This window comes from Syngnathoides biaculeatus, chromosome 7 (genome assembly GCF_019802595.1).
Source record: "Syngnathoides biaculeatus isolate LvHL_M chromosome 7, ASM1980259v1, whole genome shotgun sequence".
In the NCBI taxonomy this organism is placed as follows: domain Eukaryota; kingdom Metazoa; phylum Chordata; class Actinopteri; order Syngnathiformes; family Syngnathidae; genus Syngnathoides; species Syngnathoides biaculeatus.
Genome location: NC_084646.1, coordinates 18378343 through 18403111, shown reverse-complemented (window position 1 = coordinate 18403111; position 24769 = coordinate 18378343). Strand labels below are relative to the sequence as shown.

General features: G+C 40.8%; 1 protein-coding gene across 5 annotated transcripts; it reads left to right on the top strand.

The window, feature by feature from the left end:
* The first annotated feature begins 21 nt into the window (after positions 1 to 21).
* Positions 22 to 23718, top strand: gipc3 (GIPC PDZ domain containing family, member 3). Of its 5 annotated transcripts, none has more exons than XM_061825198.1 (7): positions 22 to 143; positions 8317 to 8631; positions 10878 to 11063; positions 11251 to 11431; positions 16680 to 16789; positions 17415 to 17496; positions 20992 to 23718. In XM_061825198.1, exons 1-7 carry the CDS (start codon positions 141 to 143, stop codon positions 21141 to 21143), a joined length of 1029 nt encoding a protein of 342 aa, XP_061681182.1. In that variant the 5' UTR covers positions 22 to 140; the 3' UTR covers positions 21144 to 23718. The 5 variants fall into 5 exon arrangements, with proteins under 5 accessions (XP_061681182.1, XP_061681183.1, XP_061681181.1 ...); XM_061825199.1 differs by having other exon boundaries at positions 39 to 143; positions 8329 to 8631; XM_061825196.1 differs by lacking the exon at positions 22 to 143 and adding an exon at positions 3902 to 5554 and having other exon boundaries at positions 5656 to 8631.
* Positions 23719 to 24769: the final 1051 nt, after the last annotated feature.

The window sequence follows — 24769 nt, the reverse complement described above, 5'->3', positions numbered from 1 at the left end:
CCTTGCTCACAGATATCTGGAACGAGCTGTATTATTATGGGAAATGGAATCAATCATTTACTCGAGGCATCAACTTTTCACGCGTATACAACAACGCGTGAATCGTCAATAGGGAACTACTGGATGGAACCGAAAATTAAATGGTCAGATAATCTCTTAATAATTTGTTCATATTTCAATGTGGAGTCGTGCAGAGTTGGTTTGCACTCTAAACAAAATGCGTTTGCATTCAAGTGTAGCTAAATAAAGTAATTTAAACATGACAACACCTCTCACTTTAACAGCAATGTCTATCTAAAGAACACAGTGAGTAAGAAAATGTGTTTGGTCTTAGCAGCACTACAAATAAATAAAAATGAGCACCGTTGGAAAGCTCGTTTATTATATTTTAATTGTATGGTGTATGGTACCACATATGTGAGGAATATGTAATTGTGGGATGAGCAGCACAGCTGAGTTTGTGGGTTGCCCCTATCAAAAATTTCTTTACACAGTTCATTTTGATGTTGGCGTTCACTCTTGTTCGATCATTTAATGGATTGGATGATTGAAGTTGGAACAAACAAGACATACTGGCCACAATTTATTCACTCTCAGTCATGTGGGAGGCAGAACCATCCAGTGCACAGCCACAACAGCCTACACCTCCTCAAGCAGGCACCAGCAACAGTATTTATTATTATTATTATTTGCAAGACAGCCCATGTGGTAGTGCTGCTCACTCTGGCACAAACAGCGCATCAAAACTGATCCCACAGGTGTTCAGTGCGGTTGAGGGCAGGACATTCCATTATCTCCACTCCCAGATTCCAGAGGTATTCTCTGATAAACCCAACTCTGAGGGGCCAAGGTTGTCATCTTGGAGGATAATTGGATCCCAGACTGTAGCGATATGGGACTGTTTGCAATGTTGATATCTCTCTGGATTGAGATTGCATGATATAACGATAAACCTCATTTTCTTTTTTCAGTAAGGGAGATGCCTCCCAACACTTATAACACTGCCTCCACCCAAAAATTTATTTCTGCGGCAATCAGCATAGTGTTCTACACATCTAGATCGAGCTGCTATGGACAGAATCTGGATTCACCATTGAACACAACGATCCTCCACGTGTTCAGGCTTGTGTTGCCGACATCAGTGCAAAGAGGCCTGATGGTGAAGGGCAACCATGAGAGGAGTCCTAGTAGCCTTGTCATACCAAAGAGCAGTTGCATGCTGTCTTCTTCCAAATTTTCTCGCCAAATCTTGACTGCTAATCTGTTGACGACTACCCAACTCCTGCCAGTGTGAGGAAATGGCCGTGCTCTGTTGTCTCCTTGGGACATGCACTAGGCTGCCTGCCTCTGTCATCCCCTGTAATATGAAACTTGGCCTTCAGTTTAACCCTCAGTCCAAACAAGTTCACAACTTGGTTTTACAGAACACAAGCTTTAAGTTGCCCTACCACGCGAGCATAATCCAGAAAGTCAAATGTGGGGACGCCGATGCCCTTGGAGCAGATACCGACTACCCGGTGTAGCGGGCCCGCACTCATATTATGGCAATAGCACAATACGCTGTGTAACATTGGCAGAGAAAATTTGGCACATTCTTCATTGGGTCAACCCACATAGTACTCAGGTCTGCTGCTCATCCCACAAATGCATGTTCCTTACAAATGTTCCACCATTTAGAAGGGTAGCCAACAGGCTTTCCAATGTTATAAGATTTATTGCCTGGAAGAATTGTTACAACAAAGAAATAATCTACCAAACACAAATTCCTTTCCTTTCCTTATCGTGCAAGCATTCGCAATCCATCCATTCTCCATACCGCTTATCTTTATAACGTGTTGCTCTGCTGCTCAAAGCACCAATATAAATAAACTCAACTTTTCAGACCAAGAAGCCTTTCAATAAATCCACACTTTCCTCATCAAGAAAAGGCACCAACTGCAACAAGTGACAAAAGCATACTGTCATTTTGTTACAAATGGATCATGACAAAGATGAACCTCAACACTAAAGGTCAAATTCTGGTCACACTGAATATACTGGGTGACAGAAACCATGATGATAAAACAGAATAGTGTAGCTGCTTGGTTGTTTTATTGCTATTTGACCCGTTTGGGTTTGAACTTTAGCAGACATTTGGCTGGGTTCACTGATACAGTCAATCGTTGAGCAAGGTTTTGCATTTGTGGCTGACCTTAACACTAGAACACCAGTGACCCTTTCACACCCAAATTACCAAGGACATTGAGTTGCTAGTACATTAGTGGCCCATTGACACGAGTTGAACAGTTTTGTAAGTCATGGTGATGACACAGCAGAAGTAACTGCACCCCATCGACGATGTTGGTGGCATTGAGAGAAGGCCAGAACTGTCCAAAATCAGCAAGTAGATAATATGAACGTACAAATTACAATTTATTGCACAAATTTCAACTAGGCTACTACACAATTTGTATTTTTTTAAATGAGAATACAATTAAATAGAACAAAAACACAAATGGTTTTAATTATCTGTGGTGAATATAATTCAAGGGCGAATACTGTATAAGAAAAAAAATTGTTGACTTTTTTTCTGCAATACAAGCATAATTGTCATGGGTCTGCCGGTCCAGCCCTGTCAGTGTGTGTCCGCACTGATTAGGAGGCGCACACCTGCGCCTCATCGGCAATGACTAACCCCTGTATATGTAAAACCCAGTGGACGATCTGGCCAGATCGTAGCCACCCATGCTCCATTCCCGCACTCCCGGATTCCTGATCGTGAACCCTGCTGTACCGACCTCCGCCTGTCCTCTGACCGACCCCGTAAGCTTTACGTCTTTGATACTCCTGCTATCTGATCGATCCCCGACCTTGGAACGAATAAACACTTTTCCCAAACTACCTTTGCGTCTCCGGAGTCCTGCATTTGGGTCCTCCTCCGTACCGATGGGTCATGACAATAATGTATAAACGTTGCAAATTTTGGCTTTGAGTTGCCATGATTCGATTTTTTTTGGGGGGGGGGGCGGCAGTCGTTTGGTACTGAGGTACTAGTTGGGAATAAAACCTTTGCCATTCACATGGGTTCTAGGGAAAAGAAACAACAACACCACTGTAGCGTTTTTTTTTTAATCTTGTACCATTTTGAAAAAATGTCAAAAACAGCACTGAGAACAAGAACAGCTCGAGACCTTTCCAATGTAGCAGATAAATTTAAACTCAAAGAAGTCATACAATCAGGTTATGCAGCATTTGAGAATAGTGCTTTCAAAATGGCCCAGGAAGACAGTATAAAAGGGCCACATGAAATGTTATGTATTGCAAGTGAAAATATTTACTATACTGAGACATAAGGAATCACTTAAACATTAGAGTGCCTCGTCATTAGCCATGTGTGTGCATGCATAAACCAGACAAGGGGAAAAGACCAGGGAGAGAGGGGAAAAAGTCTGACTTGACAGCCAGGCTGCAAACGGGCGTGTTAGGCTGACTTGGACAATTTAGAGCGGCTTGTTGTCATGGGTGGATCAGCCACATGATAAATGTGAGATTTACCCCAGCCTCAGCAGACTTTACAGGTAAGATGATGTATTTTCAAGGCTGAAATGTGTAGGCATTCAAATCTTTGTGGTAGTTGAAGTGGTATTTGATTGATAGATGACAGTTGAGTACAGCACGGTACCAACGCATTCAGTGGGCATGCGTACACAGAGGCGACGTCACCGGGCGGACACGGGCCATGCACCCTTCATTTTTTGGGTTACCCTTGATGTGCTTCTTTCATCTTTTTCATCACTATGCTTTCACGGTGCTTATTTTTCACAGAGGGTGGTGTGTATTTGACAGGCTCGGCATCATGGGGAGGAGGAGGAGGGGTATTCATGCCCCCCCCCCATCCCCCCACACACACACACACAAATGAGTTACTGTGCTCCCCAAATGAATTGACCCCTCCGTAGAAATTGCGTCATCCGTGTCGCTGACCAATCAGAGGCCAGAGATCTGCATAACCAAGTCCCTTTTTGGACCCGCCGTTCCTTCAGACAACGTTGCATGGTCCAGTATCGCTTTTGTTAGCGTTTTATCGCGTATTTGGGTTCTTTAACAATAGATATGGTTAAGAGGTGTATTCGTACCCTTTCCAAAACCGAAGACCCAGTACGAAAAATGTCTTCGATGGATCAAACTTTGTGGAAGACCGCAGCATCAACTGAATCTATCTAAAATCAACCGGGACAGAAGACCAAGTACGAAAAATGTCTTCGATGGATCAAACTTTGTGGAAGACCGCATGATCAAGTGAATCCATCAACCGGAACAGATGTTTGCACGAAGGTAAGCCCTATATTTGATTTTCAATACATGTCTCATATAAGTGAATTAGCAGTTCTTCGCTTGCATAACATAGCTACGTGTGAATGACTGACACACTTGATCTGTGTTGAGCGATATTTTGCGATGATTGGACTGCACAATTTTGTCTCTGTTGGCGGCTACCGAGCTAAGCTAAACCGGACTATGTTTGCACGAAGGTATGCCCTATATTTGATTTTCAATCCATGTCTCATATAAATGAATTAGCAGTTCTTCGCTTGCAGAACATAGCTACGTGTGAATGATTGATACACCTGATCTGTGTTGAGCGATATTTTGTGATGATCTGACTGCACAAACGTGTCTCTGTTGGCGGCTACCGAGCTAAGCTAAACCGGACTAGCGAGTCCGGAAAGCCTTCCATGTGCACCGAGACACCAAGACTGAAGGAAGGATGTTTGAGGACACTATAAAGTAGTGATTGTCGTACTCGGTCGGGACTTAACGTAGGATCGGCACTAATTCAAGAATAATTATTGAGGGGAGCGCGTGACGTTACACAAAGAAACGAGAGAAACAACTTGTAAATCAAGCCTCGCCTTCTTTTCCTTCATACGGCGGTTCACAAACGGCTATACAGATACATATACAGATTCTGCACACAAGTGTGATATGTAACACGAAAATAGGAAACTGTCAATGACGGATTTGTCTTTGGGTTATAATATATGATATTATGTGGCTTCTCGGTCTTCCTCTGACTCCGGAAAGATCTCGCGTCGATATGCATGTAAATACCATTGAAATACCCCTCGCTGAAATACTTGAAGCCCTGCTGTCTGCTTTTGATATTTCACTGTTCGCTAAGAATGCGAGTGAGAAATCAGCTGGTAAATCGGACAGTTTCGCTCTAGTCTTTTCTTCCTGCGCTGCCATTTTTGCTAATTGTTTGTCTGAGGTTAGCACACGTGGGGTGACGTAACTTCAGGAGGCGTGGTTAAGTGCCCTGTACGGAGGGGTCAATTGTCCCACCCCTCCCACCGTCCCTTGTTGTTGTGGGTCGTCAGTCAAATTTTGAAGACAATTTCACTGCATTGGAACTACAAGTATCATCTCCGTGTCACAAAGCCTTATGAGGAAACCTCCACCAAGGCGATGTCACAGAATTGGCCCAAGAGGCCCCAGGGAATCTCAAGTACGAAAAGAATAAACAGAGCTGTCTGGAATCCTAGATTTGCTCCTTTGGCAAGTGTGGAACGAGGTAATTTTCTTTGTGCTTATAAAAAAAACAAAACACTTGTATGGTTCACTAGATTCTGTCCTGATCTTGGAAGCGATGTGCATTGTGATTTGTTTTCACAGTGTTCGATGGCTGCTCATGGTACCGATCAGAAAATAAAGGAAAGCACAAAAAAAAACCCACATCTCGCCTGTTCATTGAGCTAAGAGCGGATTACAATATATGCCCAAGAATGTCTTGGCGTTTCAATACGTAACATGACGAAATAGAAGCATACTTCCTTTAACTTACAACATGACTTTCGTAAGTACATTTACTACATGCTGACCTTGTGAATGTCTTGTTCTATCAGGTTTTAGTTTACATATGTGTGAGTACACAGTGGGGCGACTTCAACATCTCAGGAACAGGAAAGGCAGTGTACTGACAGCCCAAACACACAGCCACATGCATCTACCCTCCAGTGTTTTCCCCGCAGCTCCCTTCGCCATGAAAGATGACCAATAAAAAAGAGGAAACTGCTCTTCACAGGGAAGTCGAAGTGATGCAAGGAGTGGCTGTCAAAGCACAGTGCAAAAGAACACATTTGACTTCACGCATCATCAGTGACGCATGAATTTGAGAAACATGATGACGATGCTAATTTAACACAAGATTGCCCTAGGATTATTATCCAGTCCAGCCCATTTTCTTTTGCCACTTATCCTCATGAGGGTCACAGGGAGTGCTGGAGCCTATCCCAGCTGTCAACGAGCAGGAGATGGGGTACACCCTGAACTGGTTGGCAGCCGATTGCATTTTAGGATTATTATTTTTCATTCAAAAAAACTTTGACTCACTTGGTTTGTATGGAATTTTGAAGCCTGAGAATTTTTTTTTTCTTTAACCTCAATTTTAGGTTGGAAATTTCTGGGACTGTTTTCAGTTTCTCTTGTGTGTATCCATTTTATGTTGATGCAAATATCACAAAAGGCTGAATGAGAAGGTTACTATACTTGTGAAAGTAGACATCAAATGAAATTATTCTGCGAATAGAAAACATCCAAGTGTTACAATGACAACGTGCAGAAGGAATAAGTATAGCATATTGCCTGTGCAAACTCAAACTTCAGGGAAATAGCCATGTAAATAGCGACAAATGTGCCACATGACCTGTACTGCAAATATTTACACTGTTAGTCACTGGAATTATTAAAGTGGAACGAGTCAACATTAAAAATGAAAACTAAAACAAATAACCTTGGCCTTCAGGGTCCAATGAAGAAAACTGGTAAAAATATTCAAATTCAGGCAAGAATAGTTGTAAACACAAAACAGTAACAAATTTTGAATTACCTTCATCTTGTCATTGACATGAAAAAAAAAACAGGATGTGAATCATATGGGCCAAGGAAGAATATATCTAGATGAAGGTACACGCATTTACACAGGCACCTAGGAACCCATGAATGATTGTGTTTTTTTGTTTTGTTCTAATTTCAGAATGACAGAATTCGAGCCCCTTTTAGCCAGGAAAGCATGTTTGCTAATGAAAACACTCCATTCAAGGGATGCCAGACCTACGCAGAATCAGGAAATGAAACTTTTAATAACACGAGAACCGTTTCAGATTACAATGAAAATGATCATTCATTTTAAAAAGTAACCTAAATTGCTTGAAAAGTAAATACCTGAATTTGATTCAAAGGTAGAATTATTTCTCAATTAGAGCCTGATGAGTTATTTTAATGCCAAATTTCAAGCATGTACAGTAGTCTGATTATTATAGTAGAAACCGGCGTTAGCAGAGATCTGTACTGCTTGTCATTCTACATACTCTATAGGTAGTTTTTACACATTTTTGATATCCAGTGCTATAAATGTGACAGACTGATTTAATTATGAATTGTCCATGTCATTCATTAGTTGCAAATAAAAAGCTGCCTTTTTGTTTTGTAACAATGTAGAACACAATGACAGTTTCCTGTATGGCCACTGACAGTGCATATTTGAGACAACAACCACTTCATTATCGAAGTTGCCAAACACAAATCCTTGTTGTCTTTAACAAGAGTGATACATAGTACATTATCATGTAAGTGTATGAACCAATGTGTCTTATCTTTTGGAAAAGGAAGATTTGCAAGGGAGGTCATGCTTGCTATCAGGGGTTAAACGTATAAACATCCTGACCTTGAAGTCATGGCATCGCCTTTGCCTGGTAAAAACGGGCCGTGACGCTAATAATCCACATTCTGTACAGGATTACAGCCTGTTCAGGAATGATTAATAAGCAGTATAAAATTGACAATAGTGGAAGAAATAATACCCAAATTATGTGAATAAAGCATTTGGTGAAGCTCACATTTTCATGGGCAAAAAGGTCATCGCCAAGGATCGGGCACCTACAGTATACTCCTGAATCAACCATATCAGTTTCCCTCTTGTTCTGGGATGACTGTTCCAAGTTGTTTTCTGTCTAGTCTCACCTTTCATAAACAGAAAACATTCTACACCCTCAAGCTGCAGTCTTCACAGAGAGGCTGATGGGGGATTCAGTCGCATTTTTTTTTTAGACTCTAATTCGATTCTGTTGTCTCAGTGTGAATTAACAAAGGCTCAGTTGTAACGCATACAGTCGTCCACTTGAAGGGTGTTTGGTTTCTCCATGGCAGTTAGTGTTACCATGCTTTATTCATGACGAATTCATCAACGCTGATCTCCCCAAAGCTGAGGATGGTTGGATAGTTTCACAGCTAACTAAGGGTGGGGAGGTCAGTGTTTGTCTCTTTATGCTAGAGCAGTTGCACCGACAGGGCTACCAGAGGAGGAAAGCACGTGAGCAGATGCAGAGCAGGGAGGCTATGAGCCCACACGACTCCAAGGCACCTGGGGCAGAGGCCATGGAGGGACACAATCAGGGGCGAATGGAGCCCACGGCGCCTCCTCCACCTCCTCCTTCCCCACCGCCAACTGGGCCGCCGGAATACCCACGGCCGAGGCTCGTTTTCCACACGCAGCTGGCTCACGGAAGCCCCACGGGCCGAATCCACGGATTCACCAATGTGAAGGAGCTGTATGCCAAGATTGCTGAAGTTTTCAACATTTCTCACTCAGAGGTATAAAAGTTTGTTTGTCAACAACAACAGTGTGCTTTTTTTAAACCTACATTTGCGATATTTGTCTACAGCAGTTACAAATTGCTGATACAGTGATCAACGAGACCAAGGTGAAAGCAAACAGAGAGAAATTTTAAAAACTGCATATCAACATTCAATGATAGTTTATTTGATAAATTTTAAAAATGCAGATCTTTGTATGGTAACTGAATCTATAAATCAATTGGATTTGATCAGAGTTAGACTGTGAATACAATTCGCTGAGCAGCTAAGCAGTAAAACATCAACAGTGCCAATCTGTAGTGACATTAAGGCCGATATGAAGGCTTCTCCTATCTGCATTACTACTTGAAGGACATGTTGCACTGGAGATTACAGCGAGTATATCCCACAGCAGCAACCTTCACGCTCTTATCAAGAAGAAACTAGCCATAATTGTGCTGACATGACTGGATGGTTACAAAAAACGCAAGACTATGGTGTTGAATGTTTTTTTACAGAGAATATTTTAAGAACAACAGATGACGGCATTTATAATCTGAAAAGTGAGAATATATTATATTAGTGAATATCACGATCATTAACAAACATTTTAATTTAAGTACATCAAGTACTATGAACATTTGGGTTCTCAACGACTTTCAGGACTCATCAAGATTCCATAAATTACTGGGCAAACTTTGGTTTTGGACATGAATAAACATAATTTAATGAGCACGTTCGTATGAAAGACCTCAAATGGCAGCGAGACGTGCGAGGATAAGGAGATTCAGGATAATAAGATGCATGACCTTGCTCTCATGTAAACTGGACAGCAGCAGCTGACTTAACTGTGCAGCGACATGACAAAAAAAGACCTTGAACTGTAGTCAGGCTTTAGTATCTCGTGTGAACAATATCGAAGTGGAACCACACCAGGTCAGATAACAGCTGGCGGTGGTTATCTTCAATTTCTCTTTTGGCTTATGGAATAAAGGTTTTCTTTAATCTCACAGTTAGTTTTTTTTTTTATTAATGCTTTTCCTCCTATGTACTTTTTCTTTTATTTCTTTACAGACTAGACAAAAAGTGAATGGGTCCAAACAGGGAACGTTGCAAGATTCATTTGAAGTAGAAATTGAGAACGATACATGTTAAAATCAGCAATAAGGGATCAAAATCAAAACTTCAGCTCATGCAATTAGAAGTAAAAGAGATTATATTTATATGAATGAAGCAAGTCAGTATAAAAACTGATCCTTTCCTGAATGCCTTCTGGTTGTAATTTGTTTGAATTTGCTTCTCCCTGCTGTTCAAAATTTGTATTGCATCGTTGAAGATTTTAAATTAAAAAGACACTGCCCTGACGGTCCCTTTACAGTGCTTTACAGATTGGGGGAAAAAAAAAAATCTAAACACAATGAGGAAAAAAGGTGCCCTGAGAAACCCCACACAGGTACAACATGCAAATTCTACGCAAAGGAGGCTGGATTTGAACCCGAGGCCTCAGAACTGTGAGGCAGATGTGCTCACCAGTCCTCACCATACGCCCTTGACAAGGACAATTTATCCAAAATGCAACTACTAAATTCCAATCATAAATGCCATGGGCTATCTTTCAAGTGATTGCTACCGCTATATTATTCCATCGTACAAAAACAGAGTTCTGTTACTTTCAGTCTTTTTACTCAAATGAGGAGTTTCAGTGCAATGCAACAATTATCGATGCATCCATCCATTTTCTTTGCTGCTTATCCTCACGAGAGTCGTGGGGAGTGCTGGAGCCTATCCCAACTCTCAACGGGCAGGAGGCGGGGTACACCCTGAACTGGTTGCCAGCCAATCGCCGGGCACATAGAGACAAACAACAGCACTCACAATCACACTTAGGGGCAATTTTTTTTGGAGAGTCCAATTAATGTTCCACGTTTTTGGAATGTGGGAGGAAACCGGAGTGCCCAGAGGAAACCCATGCAGGCACGGGGAGAACATGCAAATTCCACACAGGCAGGGCCGGGATTGAACCCAGGACCTCAGAACTGTGAGGCCAACGCTTTACCAGCTGAGCCACCGTGCCGCATGGAACAATTACTTAATTAAAAAAAAAAAAAGAATTTCACTGCATTAGCAGATTTAAAAATGAAGAAATACAAAAACAGAAGTTTATTTTGGAGCAGAGGTGGTGGGTGGGGGCAGTGGGCTTTTGCCCCAGGGAGTAACCCATCTCTGCGTGCCACTTGACATGTTCCTGTATTTTCTGCTTTCAGATTCTGTTTTGCACCCTCAACTCCCATAAAGTCGACATGCACAAGCTACTAGGGGGGCAGATTGGACTGGAGGATTTTATATTTGCTCATGTCAGAGGAGAGACTAAGGAGGTGGAGGTGACCAAGACAGAGGATGCATTGGGCCTCACTATCACAGACAATGGTGCTGGATATGCATTCATTAAGGTGAAGAAGGAAAGTGAATTCCCACCGTATAATAACATTGCATTTTAGTGCATCGGCAAACATTTTGAATTTTGGTCAGGATCAAAGCAACTATTGCCATTCAAATTTACATTTGTTTGTTCCCAGTTGATTCTGAGGAGACTAATTTGTCATCAAAACAAAGCTAAAAGTGATTATCCCCCCTTAGAGAATAAAGGAAGGCAGCACTATAGATCGACTGAAGACAGTGTGTGTCGGTGATCACATCGAGGCCATCAATGAGCAGAGCATTGTGGGATGTCGACATTATGAAGTGGCCAAGATGCTGAAAGAACAACCAAGAGGCATTCCCTTCACTCTACGCCTAGTCGGACCCAAGAGGGCCTTTGGTGAGATACGCTTATTACACTGTTATATACCTCGATGTAGCGCACATTAAAAAGCGGCGCAAATAATTACAACATGCATCTTTTTCTGATGAAGTAGTCTTTAAAAACTGTCATCCATCCATCCATCCATCTGCCATACTGCTTATCCTCACCCGGGTTGAGGCCTTGCCGGAGTCTATCCCATGCAGCTATCTTCGGGTGAGAGGCAGGGTACACCCTGAACTTGTCGCCAGCCAATCGCAGGGCGCATACAGGATAAACCACCATTCCCACTCACATTCACACCTACGGGCAAATTAGTCTTCTATTAACCAATCATCAGAGGCGGGGAGAGTAGCCAAATATTGCACTCAAGATAAGAGTACTGTTACTTTAGAATAATTTCACTCAAGTAAAAGTAAAACGTTGTCATCAAAATATTTACTTGAGTAAGGGAAACCAAATACTCAACTAATAAAAAGTACCCACATGAAGAGTAACGTGTGACTAACTTCTTGTGAAGTTTTTTGAATCAGTGCATGGGCAGAAAATAATTAAAAATATTTTTCTATATATATGGCGGCACAGTGGATTAGCTGGTAAAGCATTGGCCTCACAGTTCTGAGGACCCAGGTTTGGTCCTGACCCCACCTGTGTGGAGTTTGCATGTCCTCCCCACATTTGAAAAATATGCAACATTAATAGGACACTGTAAATTGCCCGTAGGTGTGATTATACGTGTGGCTATTTGTCTCTATGTGCCCTGCGATTGGCTGGCAACCAGTTCAGGGTGTACCCCGCCTCCTGTCCGTTGACAGCTGAGATGGCCTCCCAGACAGCGAGAGAGTTGTGATTGGTGCAGATTGTCATGGACATATTGGTAAAGGAAACAGCGGCGATGAAGAAGTGATGGGTAAGTACGGCATCCAGGAAAGGAACTTTGGGGGACAGATGGTGGTGGACTTTGCAAAAATGATGGAGATGGCTGTATAGTGAACACTTATTTCATATATATAACATATAGTGACCTACAAGAGCGGGGGTAGAAGCACACAGGTGGGTTATATTTTGTGCAGACGATGTAATCTGAAGGAGGTTACTGACTGTAAAGTAGTGGTAGGGGAGAGTGTAGCTCGACAGCATAGGATGGTAGTATGTAGGATGATTCTGGTGGTGGGTAGGAAGATTAAGAAGACAAAAGCAGAGCACAGAACCATGTGGTGGAAGCTGAGAAAGGAAGAATGTTGTGCGGCCTTTCGGAAAGAGGTGAGACAGGCTCTCGATGGACAACCGAAGCTCCCGGAAGACTGGACGACGACAGCCAAGGTAATCAGAGAGACAGGCAGGAGAGTACTTGGTGTGTGTTTTGGTAGGAAAGGGGAGAAGGAGACTTGGTGGTAGAACCCCAAAATACAGGGAGTCATACAAGGAAAGAGATGAGCGAAGAAGAAGTGGGATACTGAGAGGACTGAGGAGAGGCGAAAGGAGTACATCGAGATGCGACGTAGGGCAAATGGAGAGGTGGCAAAGGCTAAAAAAGAGGCATATGCTGACATGTACACCAGGTTGGACATGAAAGAAGGAGAAAAGGATCTCTACAGGTTGGCCAGACAGAGGGATAGAGATGGGAAGGATGTGCAGCAGGTAAGGGCGAGTAAGGATAGAGATGAAAATGTGTTGACTGGTGCCAGTAGTGTGCTATGTAGATGGAAAGAATACTTTGAGAAGTTGATGAATGAAGAAAATGAGAGAGAAGGAAAAGTTGAAGAGGCAAGTGTGAAGGAGCAGGAAGTGCCAATTATTACTAAGGGGGAAGTCAGAAAGACACTACAAAGGATGAAAAATGGAAAGGCAGTTGGTCCTGATGACATACCGGTAGAGGTATGGAAGCAATTTGGGGAGACGGCTGTGGAGTTTTTGACCAACTTATTCAACAAAATACTAGCGGGCGAAAAGATGCCTGAAGAATGGAGGAAAAGTGTTCTAGTTCCCATTTTTAAGAACAAAGGGGATGTTCAGAGCTGTGGGAACTATAGAGGAATAAAGTTGATGAGCCACACAATGAAGTTATGGGAAAGAGTAGTGGAGGCTAGACTCAGGACAGAAGTAAGTATCTGCGAGCAACAGTATGGTTTCAAGCCTAGAAAGAGTACCACAGATGCATTATTTGCCTTGAGGATGCTAGTGGAAAAGTACAGAGAAGGTCAAAAGGAGCTACCTTGTGTCTTTGTGGATCTAGAGAAAGCCTATGACAGAGTACCAAGAGAAGAACTGTGGTACTGCATGCGTAAGTCTGGTGTGGCAGAGAAGTATGTTAAAATAGTACAGGACATGTATGATGGCAGCAGAACAATGATGAGGTGTGCCTTCGGTGTGACAGAGGAATTTAAGGTGGAGCTGGGACTGCATCAAGGATCAGCTCTGTGCCCCTTCCTGTTTTCAGTGGTAATGGATAGGCTGACAGATGAGGTTAGACTGGAATCCCCTTGGACCATGATGTTCGCAGATGATATCGTGATATGCAGTGAAAGCAGGGAGCATGCAGAGGAACAATTAGAAAGATGGAGACATGCACTGGAAAGGAGAGGAATGAAGTTTAGCCGAAGTAAAACAGAATATATGTGCGTGAATGAGAAAAGTGGAGGGGGAAGAGTGAGGCTACAGGGAGAAGAAATAGCAAGGGTGGACGACTTCAAATATTTAGGGTCAACAATCCAGAGCAATGGTGAGTGTGGTAAGGAAGTGAAGAAACGGGTCCAAGCAGGTTTTAACAGCAGGCGGAAGGTGTCTGGTGTGTTATGTGACAGAAGAGTCTCTGCTTGGATGAAGGGCAAAGTTTATAAAACAGTGGTGAGGCCGGCCATGAAGTTCGGATTAGAGACGGTGGCACTGAAGAAACAACAGGAAGCAGAAGTGGAGGTGGCAGAAATGAAGATGTTGAGGTTCTCGCTCGTAGTGAGCAGGTTGGATAGGATTAGAAATGAGCTCATTAGAGGGACAGCCAAAGTTGGATGTTTTGGAGACAAGATTCGAGAGAGCAGACTTCGATGGTTTGGACATGTTCAGAGGCGAGAGAGTGAGTATATTGGTCGAAGGATCCTGAGGATGGAGCTCCCAGGCAAAAGAGCGAGAGGAAGACCAAAGAGAAGGTTTATGGATGTGGTGAGGGAAGACATGAGGGCAGTTGGGGTTAGGGAGGAAGATGCAGGAGATAGGCTAAAATGGCAAAAGATGACACGCTGTGGCAACCCCTAACGGGACAAGCCGAAAGGAAAAGAAGAAGAAGAAGAAGTATTAGGACCACATACAAAAAGCTTCAACAATAAACTACATTTAAAACTCTAGCAACATGTGATACAAACACTGTACTTTACTAGTAAAATGCTGTATTTTGCCACTAAAAGGAATTATTTTCTAACTACTGCTGCCCTCAGATTGATGTTACGCTACAACATTAATTTAAAGATAACTAAGAGTTTTTCATTGTCTTTTAATTAATGTTACTGTAAAACGGGTAAGTGTGGCCAAATCGCAGCAGTACTTTGATGTTGGACGTTAAACATTTAGCATAACAAGACTGAAGGTGCAATGGTACCTTTGGTCCATTTATTCATTATCACAGCATGGTGGCTATGGTACCGGTGCTTGTAATTCAGGGTTGGATTAATGTGTAGACCTGTATCCCTTTTGGGCCTCTTGGACTCTGAATGGAAAAAAAAAAGTCATTTGACTTATATGTGGACAGGGTGAACAAACTATCAGTTTAGATTCAATTAAATTATTATCAACCCTTAGTTTGCGATGTTGCACATAGAAATTGAAAATTCCTTGAAAAGATGTTTTAAAAACACCAAAACAATGGCCAAGAAAAAAATAAGTGCGGCTACTGTGGGATCACACTTTGATGTAATACCTTCCTTAGCAACTTAATCCTGGCTTATATAAACAACATAACATTAACCTTTGGTTTATTTACAAAATTCCTCGCCATGTAGGCGTCTGTCTCCATTTCCTCTTCCCATAAATGTTTTCATCAAATGGCACAAGGGCCTTATTTACTTATTTATTGCACTTGATTCCAACACATTGGGAAGGAAATTAAGGAGTAAATTGTTGTGAGGGAATGAAACCGACAGGGCTGGAGCCTTACTGTCTGTCGACCCTTTTTTTTTTTTTTAAATCAGAGGGGAAGCAAAATTTAGAGTGAAGGAGCTGACTTCCGACTAAGCGTACAAGTGATGTGACTATGAGAACAATGTAACGAAAGGTCCACTTGGGATGAGATTCCATCACAAACAGACCCTGAATAGTTTGTCACTTCTTGACCTTATCACCAGGTCACACAAACAATACCGACTTGTACGTTTTAATCAATTCAGTATTCTGACCTAAAGTACTCCACAATTAATCTGAATTAAGTTACCAAGATCTTTCGTACATTCTTCATAAATTAAGGTGGAGGAAAAAAAAACTAAGCAAAACACAAATTATGATGCCTGAGGAGCAGGGGAAATGACTGGGGACAGGGTTTTTCTATCTGGATCTGAAAAGCGCATGCAGATGCCAGGGTTGCATGACGCTTCAACATTCTAAAAACCTCTCTGTCGTCATGTCTACTTGCAAACAAGTAATGACCTTCTTGGAAAGGAGTTGTGTGAACATTTGTGCATTTTAGTGGCCGTAGCTTACATTAGTAATAGTGAGCATGACATCATTCCAGTGTTAATACTCCTAATGTCGATTAAATTTCTACCGAAAAGCTGAACAATAATTCACCAGTAGTACTATATAAAGATAACGGAATTTTCCCACTAAATCCATTCCACTGCTTAGTTTTTACTCTCAGGGGAGCTTTTGTGCCATCTATATATGGGCAACAAAAACATTTGGTCAATTATATGACACTTTTATCGTCAGTTGAATGTGCGGAGCCAAAGTATATTTTTGGTGGAAAATGCAATTACTCTGCTTTGTTGGAAGTGATGCATACCCCTTTTGCAAGGCACATATTTTAGATTTTTAACTGCAGTTTTATTTGTATTATTTTCATTACTAGAGAGGCGCAAAGGTTAAAAGCAGCTCCTGTGTAACTTACAAGAAGAGGTCCAAAACATCCATCCACCATCAATTCTCAATACCACTTAGTCTATTGTGGGTCATAGGGTGCTGGTGCCTGTCCCAACTGACTTTGGGTGAAAGGCGGACAACACTCTGAACTGGTTGCTAGTCATGTTTGATTATATTGACTATTGTTTGTATGTGTGTTTAGACATGATTGGAATGAGGACCAAAGCACCCAAGTCGAATGAGGGCAAAATAGCCAAGGGAAGAGAAACCCTGCGCCTTCGTTCCAAGGGTTCCGCTACTGTCCAGGAAGTGGTGAGTTTGCAGGATAATGACTGAACTATGACATGCAAGAGCACACTTCCTAGAATGCACCACTCGTGGAACATTTCCGCTAATTCGACCAACAAAGTTATCATACACCAAATTTCCCAAAGCCTAAAATGAAGCAGTTACCCAGAAAGTCTACTACTTGACATAAGAGCTTTTTGTCTTCACAAGCTCTTCAACGGATACGCCTGCACGGTGTAATATACACTGCTATCACAAATTCAGCTTTCACACAGACAAATACAATATCAGAGAGAAATACTGAATACATGAAGAATTAGTTTTACACTGCTACAAATTACAACTTTTACAGTAAACATTGTCAAATGAATAACTGATCTTGCCAATTACATGGGAGCATCATTCGCTTCGAAAGATACAATTTCACAACTGCTCTGAGATGTGGATGTCAACCCTCTTGTCTGAATAGTAAGTTCACAAAAAATTACTTGAGAAATCAAGACAAAAGGAATCTCTTATACCGTACATTACATTTTGTTCTTAATGCACAGATCAAGTCCTTACAAAATAAATCGTTTCATACCACTCAAAAAGTCAACTGTATACAGTAGGTAGCAATGTGAACTTTAAACACATATTTTCCTCCCAGCAGAATGAATTTGAAGAGCAGGCCACCATGAAAGTGGATGACCTACTAGAAAGCTACATGGGGATCCGAGATTTAGAGCTAGGTAAGACTACCTTACTGAGATGCACACTTCATACTCAAAAGTATATGGATAATTTGCACCAAAGGTGGGCTTCAGGCCTCTTGGAATGTTGGTATCATTTTTTTGGCCCCCACCCCCCTCCCCCCTAGTATTCCCCTGGAAGAACATTTGTGACATCAGAGGTCAGAAACTATGAGTTGGACCTAAGGGTGGCCCCGTACAAAAAGTCAGTGTGTTTGATGCTGTTAATATTCACATACACAACCAAGACAGCACCCTGGTTGAAAAAAGGAGAATTGCTGCTTAAATGGCCCATTTTATTACATGATAATGGAATGTTAATAAAAATAGTTAGATATTAAACTCAACTGCTTTTTTTTTTTTAATAGACCCTTTTTTTAAGCAAGGAAAGAATGTTTTAAATGTCCTAGACAATTCCAAGACAAATGGAGAATGTGACAAACATCAAGACCAAAAACTTTTAAAAACATGACGAGGTTGAACAGTTAAACAGTTCTCTCTTTATTTATAATTTTCTGGTAAATACATTTGACTGCCACAAACATGGTGTCTGCAACTCTTTCAAAGTCCAACTTGCTAAAAAAATTGCCTTAAATATTCACTGATGGTGTTGTCGTACACACGCCTGCCTTGGTGGGGGCAGTGTGGGATCGATTCCCGCTCTGTGATGGTGTCGATATCTGCCCTGTGACTGACTGGCGACCAGTTCAGGGTGTAGTCCGCATTTCACCTGAAGCTAGCTGGGATAGGCTCCAGCGTTCCCGCGACCCTTGTGAGGATAAGCGGCTTGGACAATGACATGACATGACAACCTCAAATGTGAACATTTTTTCAGTTAAATCTTGCAAGAAATACAGTCAATCATTTCTTGATGTAGAGCACTTAAAGTTGCTTTTAAGAAAGATAAGATCTAATTGTGACCTAAACGTCTCCTAAAAATTTCTGGTGGAATTAAAACCTTTTTTCCGATGTATTCACCACAGAAAACCATAATCGTGGTCAGGAGATTGAAAAAGTTGCAGTCATTGTGGTGGTGATGGCGAGTTAGAACCACATGACTTGAAGGTATTTGTGGGTTTACAAAGCCCTTCTCCTTATGATCACATTTATGAAGTTGAACAAAAGCAGATCACTGCGCAAAATCCAGCGTCTGGCCAGCCCGAGACGAAGACAACACCAAGACTTTTGTGAGTCATGTCCGACCTCCAAAATGTGGTCTTGAGACAAGTCCCGAGTGTTTACGACACTAATACTACAATTTCAAATTTAAAAAATCTACCAGAAATTGAGCAGAATTATAAAAAAAAAAACAAAAAGGGAGAATATCTACAAACATGCATCTGCCTCCTAGTTACCCAACAATGACTTCAAAGTGTCCAAAGAGACCCAAAAAATGCACTTTGAAGTTCTTTTTTGTAAATAGTCCAACAAATCAAATCAAAACAAAAAAACAACAAATGCCCCCCCAAGTTCAGCTCTGACCCTTGGGACAGAAAAAAACATCCTGAGAACAAAGATGATAGATTCCAGAGTTCCTTTAGCTAATGAAAGTCAGACGGTAAGAAGGCTGACAAGCAAGAATTGCTTTCTATGATTTAGTCTGTGCAGAGACAAGCAGGACCATCTGACACGCTCATATAACAAACAAAGTTGGTGATGAACCTTTAGAGCCGTGTGACACACTGTAGGCAAAAAGACCGACACAAAAGTGGCAACAACAAGCCTGTTTTTGCATTCAAAACAAACCTACTTTGCAATGCCAACATTTTTTTTCCCCAACTGAGAGCGACAGAGACAGATTCACCAATCAAACTGCACACAAACCTGGAACTTGATAACAACACAATCTTGAAACTGCCAAGATTGGACTGTTTTTGTCCCACAGATTATGAAAGAAAATTTGTTCAAGCTCTGATAGTGTTTCATAATGTTTAATTACTACACAAGATTTTGTTTTTGGAATTTTTCCATCATGAACAGTTGCAATGACACAAGTTGTCACTTCTGTTGATTGCAAATCTGGAAACAGTTAAATATGAATAGAGATCGTGCACCTATGTCATTAAATCACATCTCTGGCTGGAAGTGTCGGTCAAACAAACCATTCTTCAATGCTAAGTCGGTTGGAGACGACGCGAAACTACGTCTTATAGCATGAGTTTTGTCCGATACCGTTAAACATTTAGAAGGTGATAATAAACAAAGGTACGTGGAAAAATGAGAGACATTTGGCATAGAAGATCCATATTTAATGCCAAAGTCAATGTTTTTGCCGATAAGAAATTGGACTATTAAACAGCTTCCGCTTGTCTTGGACAACTGGATCTACACATGTACAGTATCTAGTGAGTAAGTTGTCGAGATTTACATGGAAGAGTTTGAAAGCGTAGAAAAGTCTGGACGCATACAAATATTTCGTTGCTGGATATGGTTTCCATCAAGAATAAATCCCACATAGTGATGGAGCCACTCAGATTGTTTCAATCCAAATACCAATATTTAAATAAATGACCCCTGGTTTTACACAAACTCGCATTCTTTAACTATTATTGGAAAAAAAAAAGACAGCAAGTTGGGTCCTCCGTACACGAAACGTGTTGCGGCCACTCGTTAAACTTTGGTAAACTTCTCCATGACAGACGTTTTTTTAAATATATGAATTGTTCTCAAATGAATCCAATGCGTATTTAAAAAAAGAAAATAAACCGCTGGGATAGGCTTCAGGCGCCGTACACAGAAGCGCGTTGCGGCCACACGTTGAACTTCAGTAAACCTCTGTGAGATCCAGGGTTTATTTCCTTTTTTTGAATACTCATTTGACTCATTTGAGAACAATGCATATTTAAAAAAAAAAAAAATGTCTGTTGGGGAGAGATTTACCGAAATTTTAACGTGTGGCTGTAACACGCTTCCATGTATGTTGGAGACAACTCCCTGTTTTTTTTTTTTTTTTTTTTTAATTAAACACATTGTTCTCAAATGAGCCAAATTGGCATTACAGATACTTCTTGGGAATTTGAGATTGAGAAGAATAATTCCTACCTGAAGTGAAGCGATTGCTACACAGTCTTGTGTATTTGGTTGGGCACCATCCATCACGTTTAATTGCTTAAATCCATTGATCTTTTCTTGTCCTTTCACCTGGTATTCTATAGAATGATCTGTTTGAATATCTGTCTCGTCTGTTGTAACAACCAACAGTACAACAAGTCTCAGGCATTGTGTATATTTTGTTCCGGTTCAATGTCCTCCACACTGTCGAGCAGCTCTTTTTGACCGGCAACATGGCGGCGGGAAAATGGTGACGTCATGTGCACGAGCTCTATAATTATATGTATATTTTTGTCACATTGTTTGGATAATAAGAAAAATGTAAACGGGCTAAAGTTGTTATAATGGATGAAAATATTATAATATAGTATAAAATGGGATGTATTGTAATTCTTGACTGGTAACTATCATACTGTAAAATCACGTATCCATTCCTCTGTGCAGCAACCACCATCGTGGAAGCAGGCAAAGACAAGAAGAACCCTGATGACTTTGCCGAAGCTTTGGACTCAGTTCTGGGAGATTTCGCTTTTCCTGATGTGTTTTTGTTTGACGTCTGGGGCGCAATTGGAGATGTCAAGAACGGGAGGATCTAGATTTTTATTGAGACCATAGAGCGGCGCCCCCTGGCACATCCAATTATAAGAAGGCACTGTAGCCTTCTTATTTCTCACATGAATTTTTAATTCATTCATACATGTTTAATGCTTGCATACATTTAGGATTTCTGAAAGAATCACTTTCTTTTAAAACTATGGCAGGTACAGAAATTCACGTATTCTTTTTGTTATGGTATTTAGGCACGTTATTGTTCACAATGGATTGTGGGTTTAACCACAGTGTATATTATCAGGTCCAATAAATAATGCACAAAAATGTATTGCATTTACAGAAAGTTAATTTTAAATCAGTGATGGAAAAAAAAATCCTCACAATCAAGGTTACAAAAAGGCCAATACCACAATAGTTGAAATTCTATCCAGTTTGGGGGAGGGGGAGGAGCATCTGGATTCCAGAGTAACTAATATAGTTTTTATTCTCATCAACATTGTCATATCTGTTCAAAATAAATTTCCTGTTGGTCTTTGGAGATAATGATTTGAGAAGATCGGTCAGGAAAGAACTGCAACAGGAAAAACATTTGATCAAAATCAGTATCTTAGATATCCTTCAATCAATGTTTGTGAATTTGTTTTTCAAAGCTCCTCAACAATTATAGTAAAAGAAATAAAAAAAAAAAACACATTTATTTCAAAGGCACCACATATTATTAGGAGGTAACAAAACAGTTTTGCTCTTTATAAACTAAATATTCTAACTTTACTGCTATCCATCCAGTACAGCTCATAATGCAGAATGTATTATTGCTAGCTGATTTAGGGCTGAAAGCAAAGTTTTACTTTAACACATTGTACATACAGTACTCTCTGAATGATCTCCATCTGAACACGTATCTATATTTGGCAATTTTCACATTTTAAAAGAAGAATAAAACAATATAGTGGTTAAAAGCACGCAATTGAGTTTCTGCATCAGTTCCCTATTTTGCACAAGCATGTTCTATTTTGTGTAACACACCGAAGGGAATAGGAACGATGCATTGAAATTCGATTTCTCATAGTTTTAACACAAAGCAACTCCGCTGAGAATTTTTCAAAACATTCAAAGTTCAGATGTCAGACATCTTGGAGGACGTAAATAAGGACATAGTGTCATAGTTCTCAACGCCACAAACAAAGCAAAGAATTAAATCTATTCATACACAAGGTAATGCAATGTGCTTTAAAAGTATAAAAAAAACAAATAAATATTTAAGCATCTTATAAACATTTGAAATAAAGAGAAAAAAGAAAGTGTTGTTAAGAGTGCAAGAAATATCATTGAAAAGTGGAAAAACTTTACCAAACATGAGAAAATGAAAGTTTTTTGTCCTGTAATTAAAAACATTTACACTTGGGGCTGACATAAACTCTGTTGGCAACTTATTCCATTTGTGTACAGCATAATAGTTAAATGCTGCTTCACCATGTTTGCTTTGGACTCTGCTCTCCACGATTTAACCCGAGTTAGTCGATCTCAGAGCTTCAGTGGCTTTGTATTCCATAAGCATTTCTATCAAGCATTCAAGACCTAAACCATTTAGTCATGTATAGATCAGTAGCAGAACATTAAAATCTATCACAAAGATGACTGGTGGCCAATGCCAAGACTTTAGAATTGGAATAATATGCTCTGACATCTTTGTTCTGGTCACAAACTCGATCTGCAACATTGTGAATAAGTTGGAGCTGTTTAATGCTCTTTTGGAGGAGTCCAGTCAGAAGGACATTACAATAGTCAAGTCTACTTGATGTTAAAGTACAGATGAGCATCTCGTTGTCTGCTTGACACACACAACCCTTCACTCTGGATATGTTCTTCAGATGGTAGAAAGCAGTTTTAGTCACTGTTTTGATGACGATTGAAAGTAAAGCTTGTCAACCACAGCAAACAAAGTGTAAGTATTATTGATGTTCTTACTGATGATTTCAGAAAAGTGTTGTTCCCTAGCGCCGACTAACTGAAGGACTGTCTGTAGGGGTCATAGTCAATTTGTACTTTGGTTTTTCTCCACTTACATTGTGCTTTCCTACACTCTTGACCATCAATATGCTGTTCCACAGTGTTCTAGCTCATCTCAAGATTGTCTTAGTTTTAATAGGAGTGGCAGCATTCAAGACATTTGATATTTTCCAGGTGAAATTTTCCAAAAGTTCATCAATTGTTTCACCATTTACAATGTGTGGCACAGGTATAGTCTCCATAAAATTAGTGGCGGTTTTCACTTATGTACCTTTCCTTAATAGATAAAGAGTTTGTCTGAACTTTTGGAAGAATCTGTAAAAAACAGACAAAAATGGTCAGAAATAGCCTCATCCCTAATGTCAATTGATAGCCTTTAAACATCCATTTCTTTACACTGAAATAACAAGCTAAAAATAACGGCAATACCACTGCCTTTTTTCCATATTCACCACTCGTACATAAAATTTAAATTGTGCTGGTGTTGCCTCATTTAAAATGGTATAAGAGCTACTTTCTGTTAACCCAATTTCATTTAGTAACAAAAAGTCCAGATCATATGTTGTAATAATGTCATTAATCAACATTGATTTATTACCCAATTACCTGATATTGAAAAGAACTCGCCTCACAGAGATAACTGGAGACAATGTTTTGATAAATTCACACCTTATCCTCAATAAGACTGCGGTTCAACTTTTTTTGGGCCATATTTTTTGACCAACACTCTCCCCCTTGTAATTACAGGGGATGAAAAATGCTTCGCCGTGCTGATAGAGGAGGGACTGAGTAATTCGTTCACTTAACTGGAGTACTGAGGAACTGAAGGGTGATCCGTTCCTTGTTCCGTTCCTCAAGCTAACAACTAATTTGGAGTCAGTCAAGCACAGGAAAACACCTATTTAAAATAAATTTTAATTAATAATAAATGAGGGCAACAGTAGAGCATTGGCCTCAGAGTTCTGAGGACCAGCGTTCAAATCGTGCTCCCCTTCTGTGGAGTTTCCATGTTCTCCCCGTGCCTGAGTGGGTTTTCTCCGGGCACTCTGGTTTCCTCCCATTTCCCAAAAACATGCAACACCCTTGTAACCCTTGTGAGGATAAGCAGCTAAGAAAATGGATGGATGGATTTAGTTTCATACCTTGCAGTGGTGGTCGGGGATGAACCTTCTTCTATTTGTGAGTTGGATCTCAATGTTTTGCATTGATTCGCGTCTTTTTTTCCCCCTTCGCTATGGCCGCTCACTCGGTGTTAAAGCAGGTCACAACGCAGTTCAACCAGATTCCCTGGTAATCTGTTTTTGTTGTGTCCTCTCTTTCAAATGTTGTCTCATATCTTTGCATTTTGCTCTCAGTAAATTCCAAGGAGAACTGCTCGATTGCCCATTACTGTTTGCACAGTCCACCTCCATCCTCTTTGTTGCGCTAAGTGGCCGTTTGTCGTTTTGAGACATCATAGCAGGCCATGCTCACGTAATGGTGAGTAGGTTGCATTCATTCCATTTTCAGCACCGCTTAACCTGGTTAGGGTTGCCGAGGGGCTGGCGCTTATCCCAACCGACATCGGGCGAAAGGTGGACTACACCCTGATCTGGACGCCAGTCTGTGACAGGGAACATACAGATGCTGTCTCTGAGTGGGAACTGAGCCCACTCTGCCT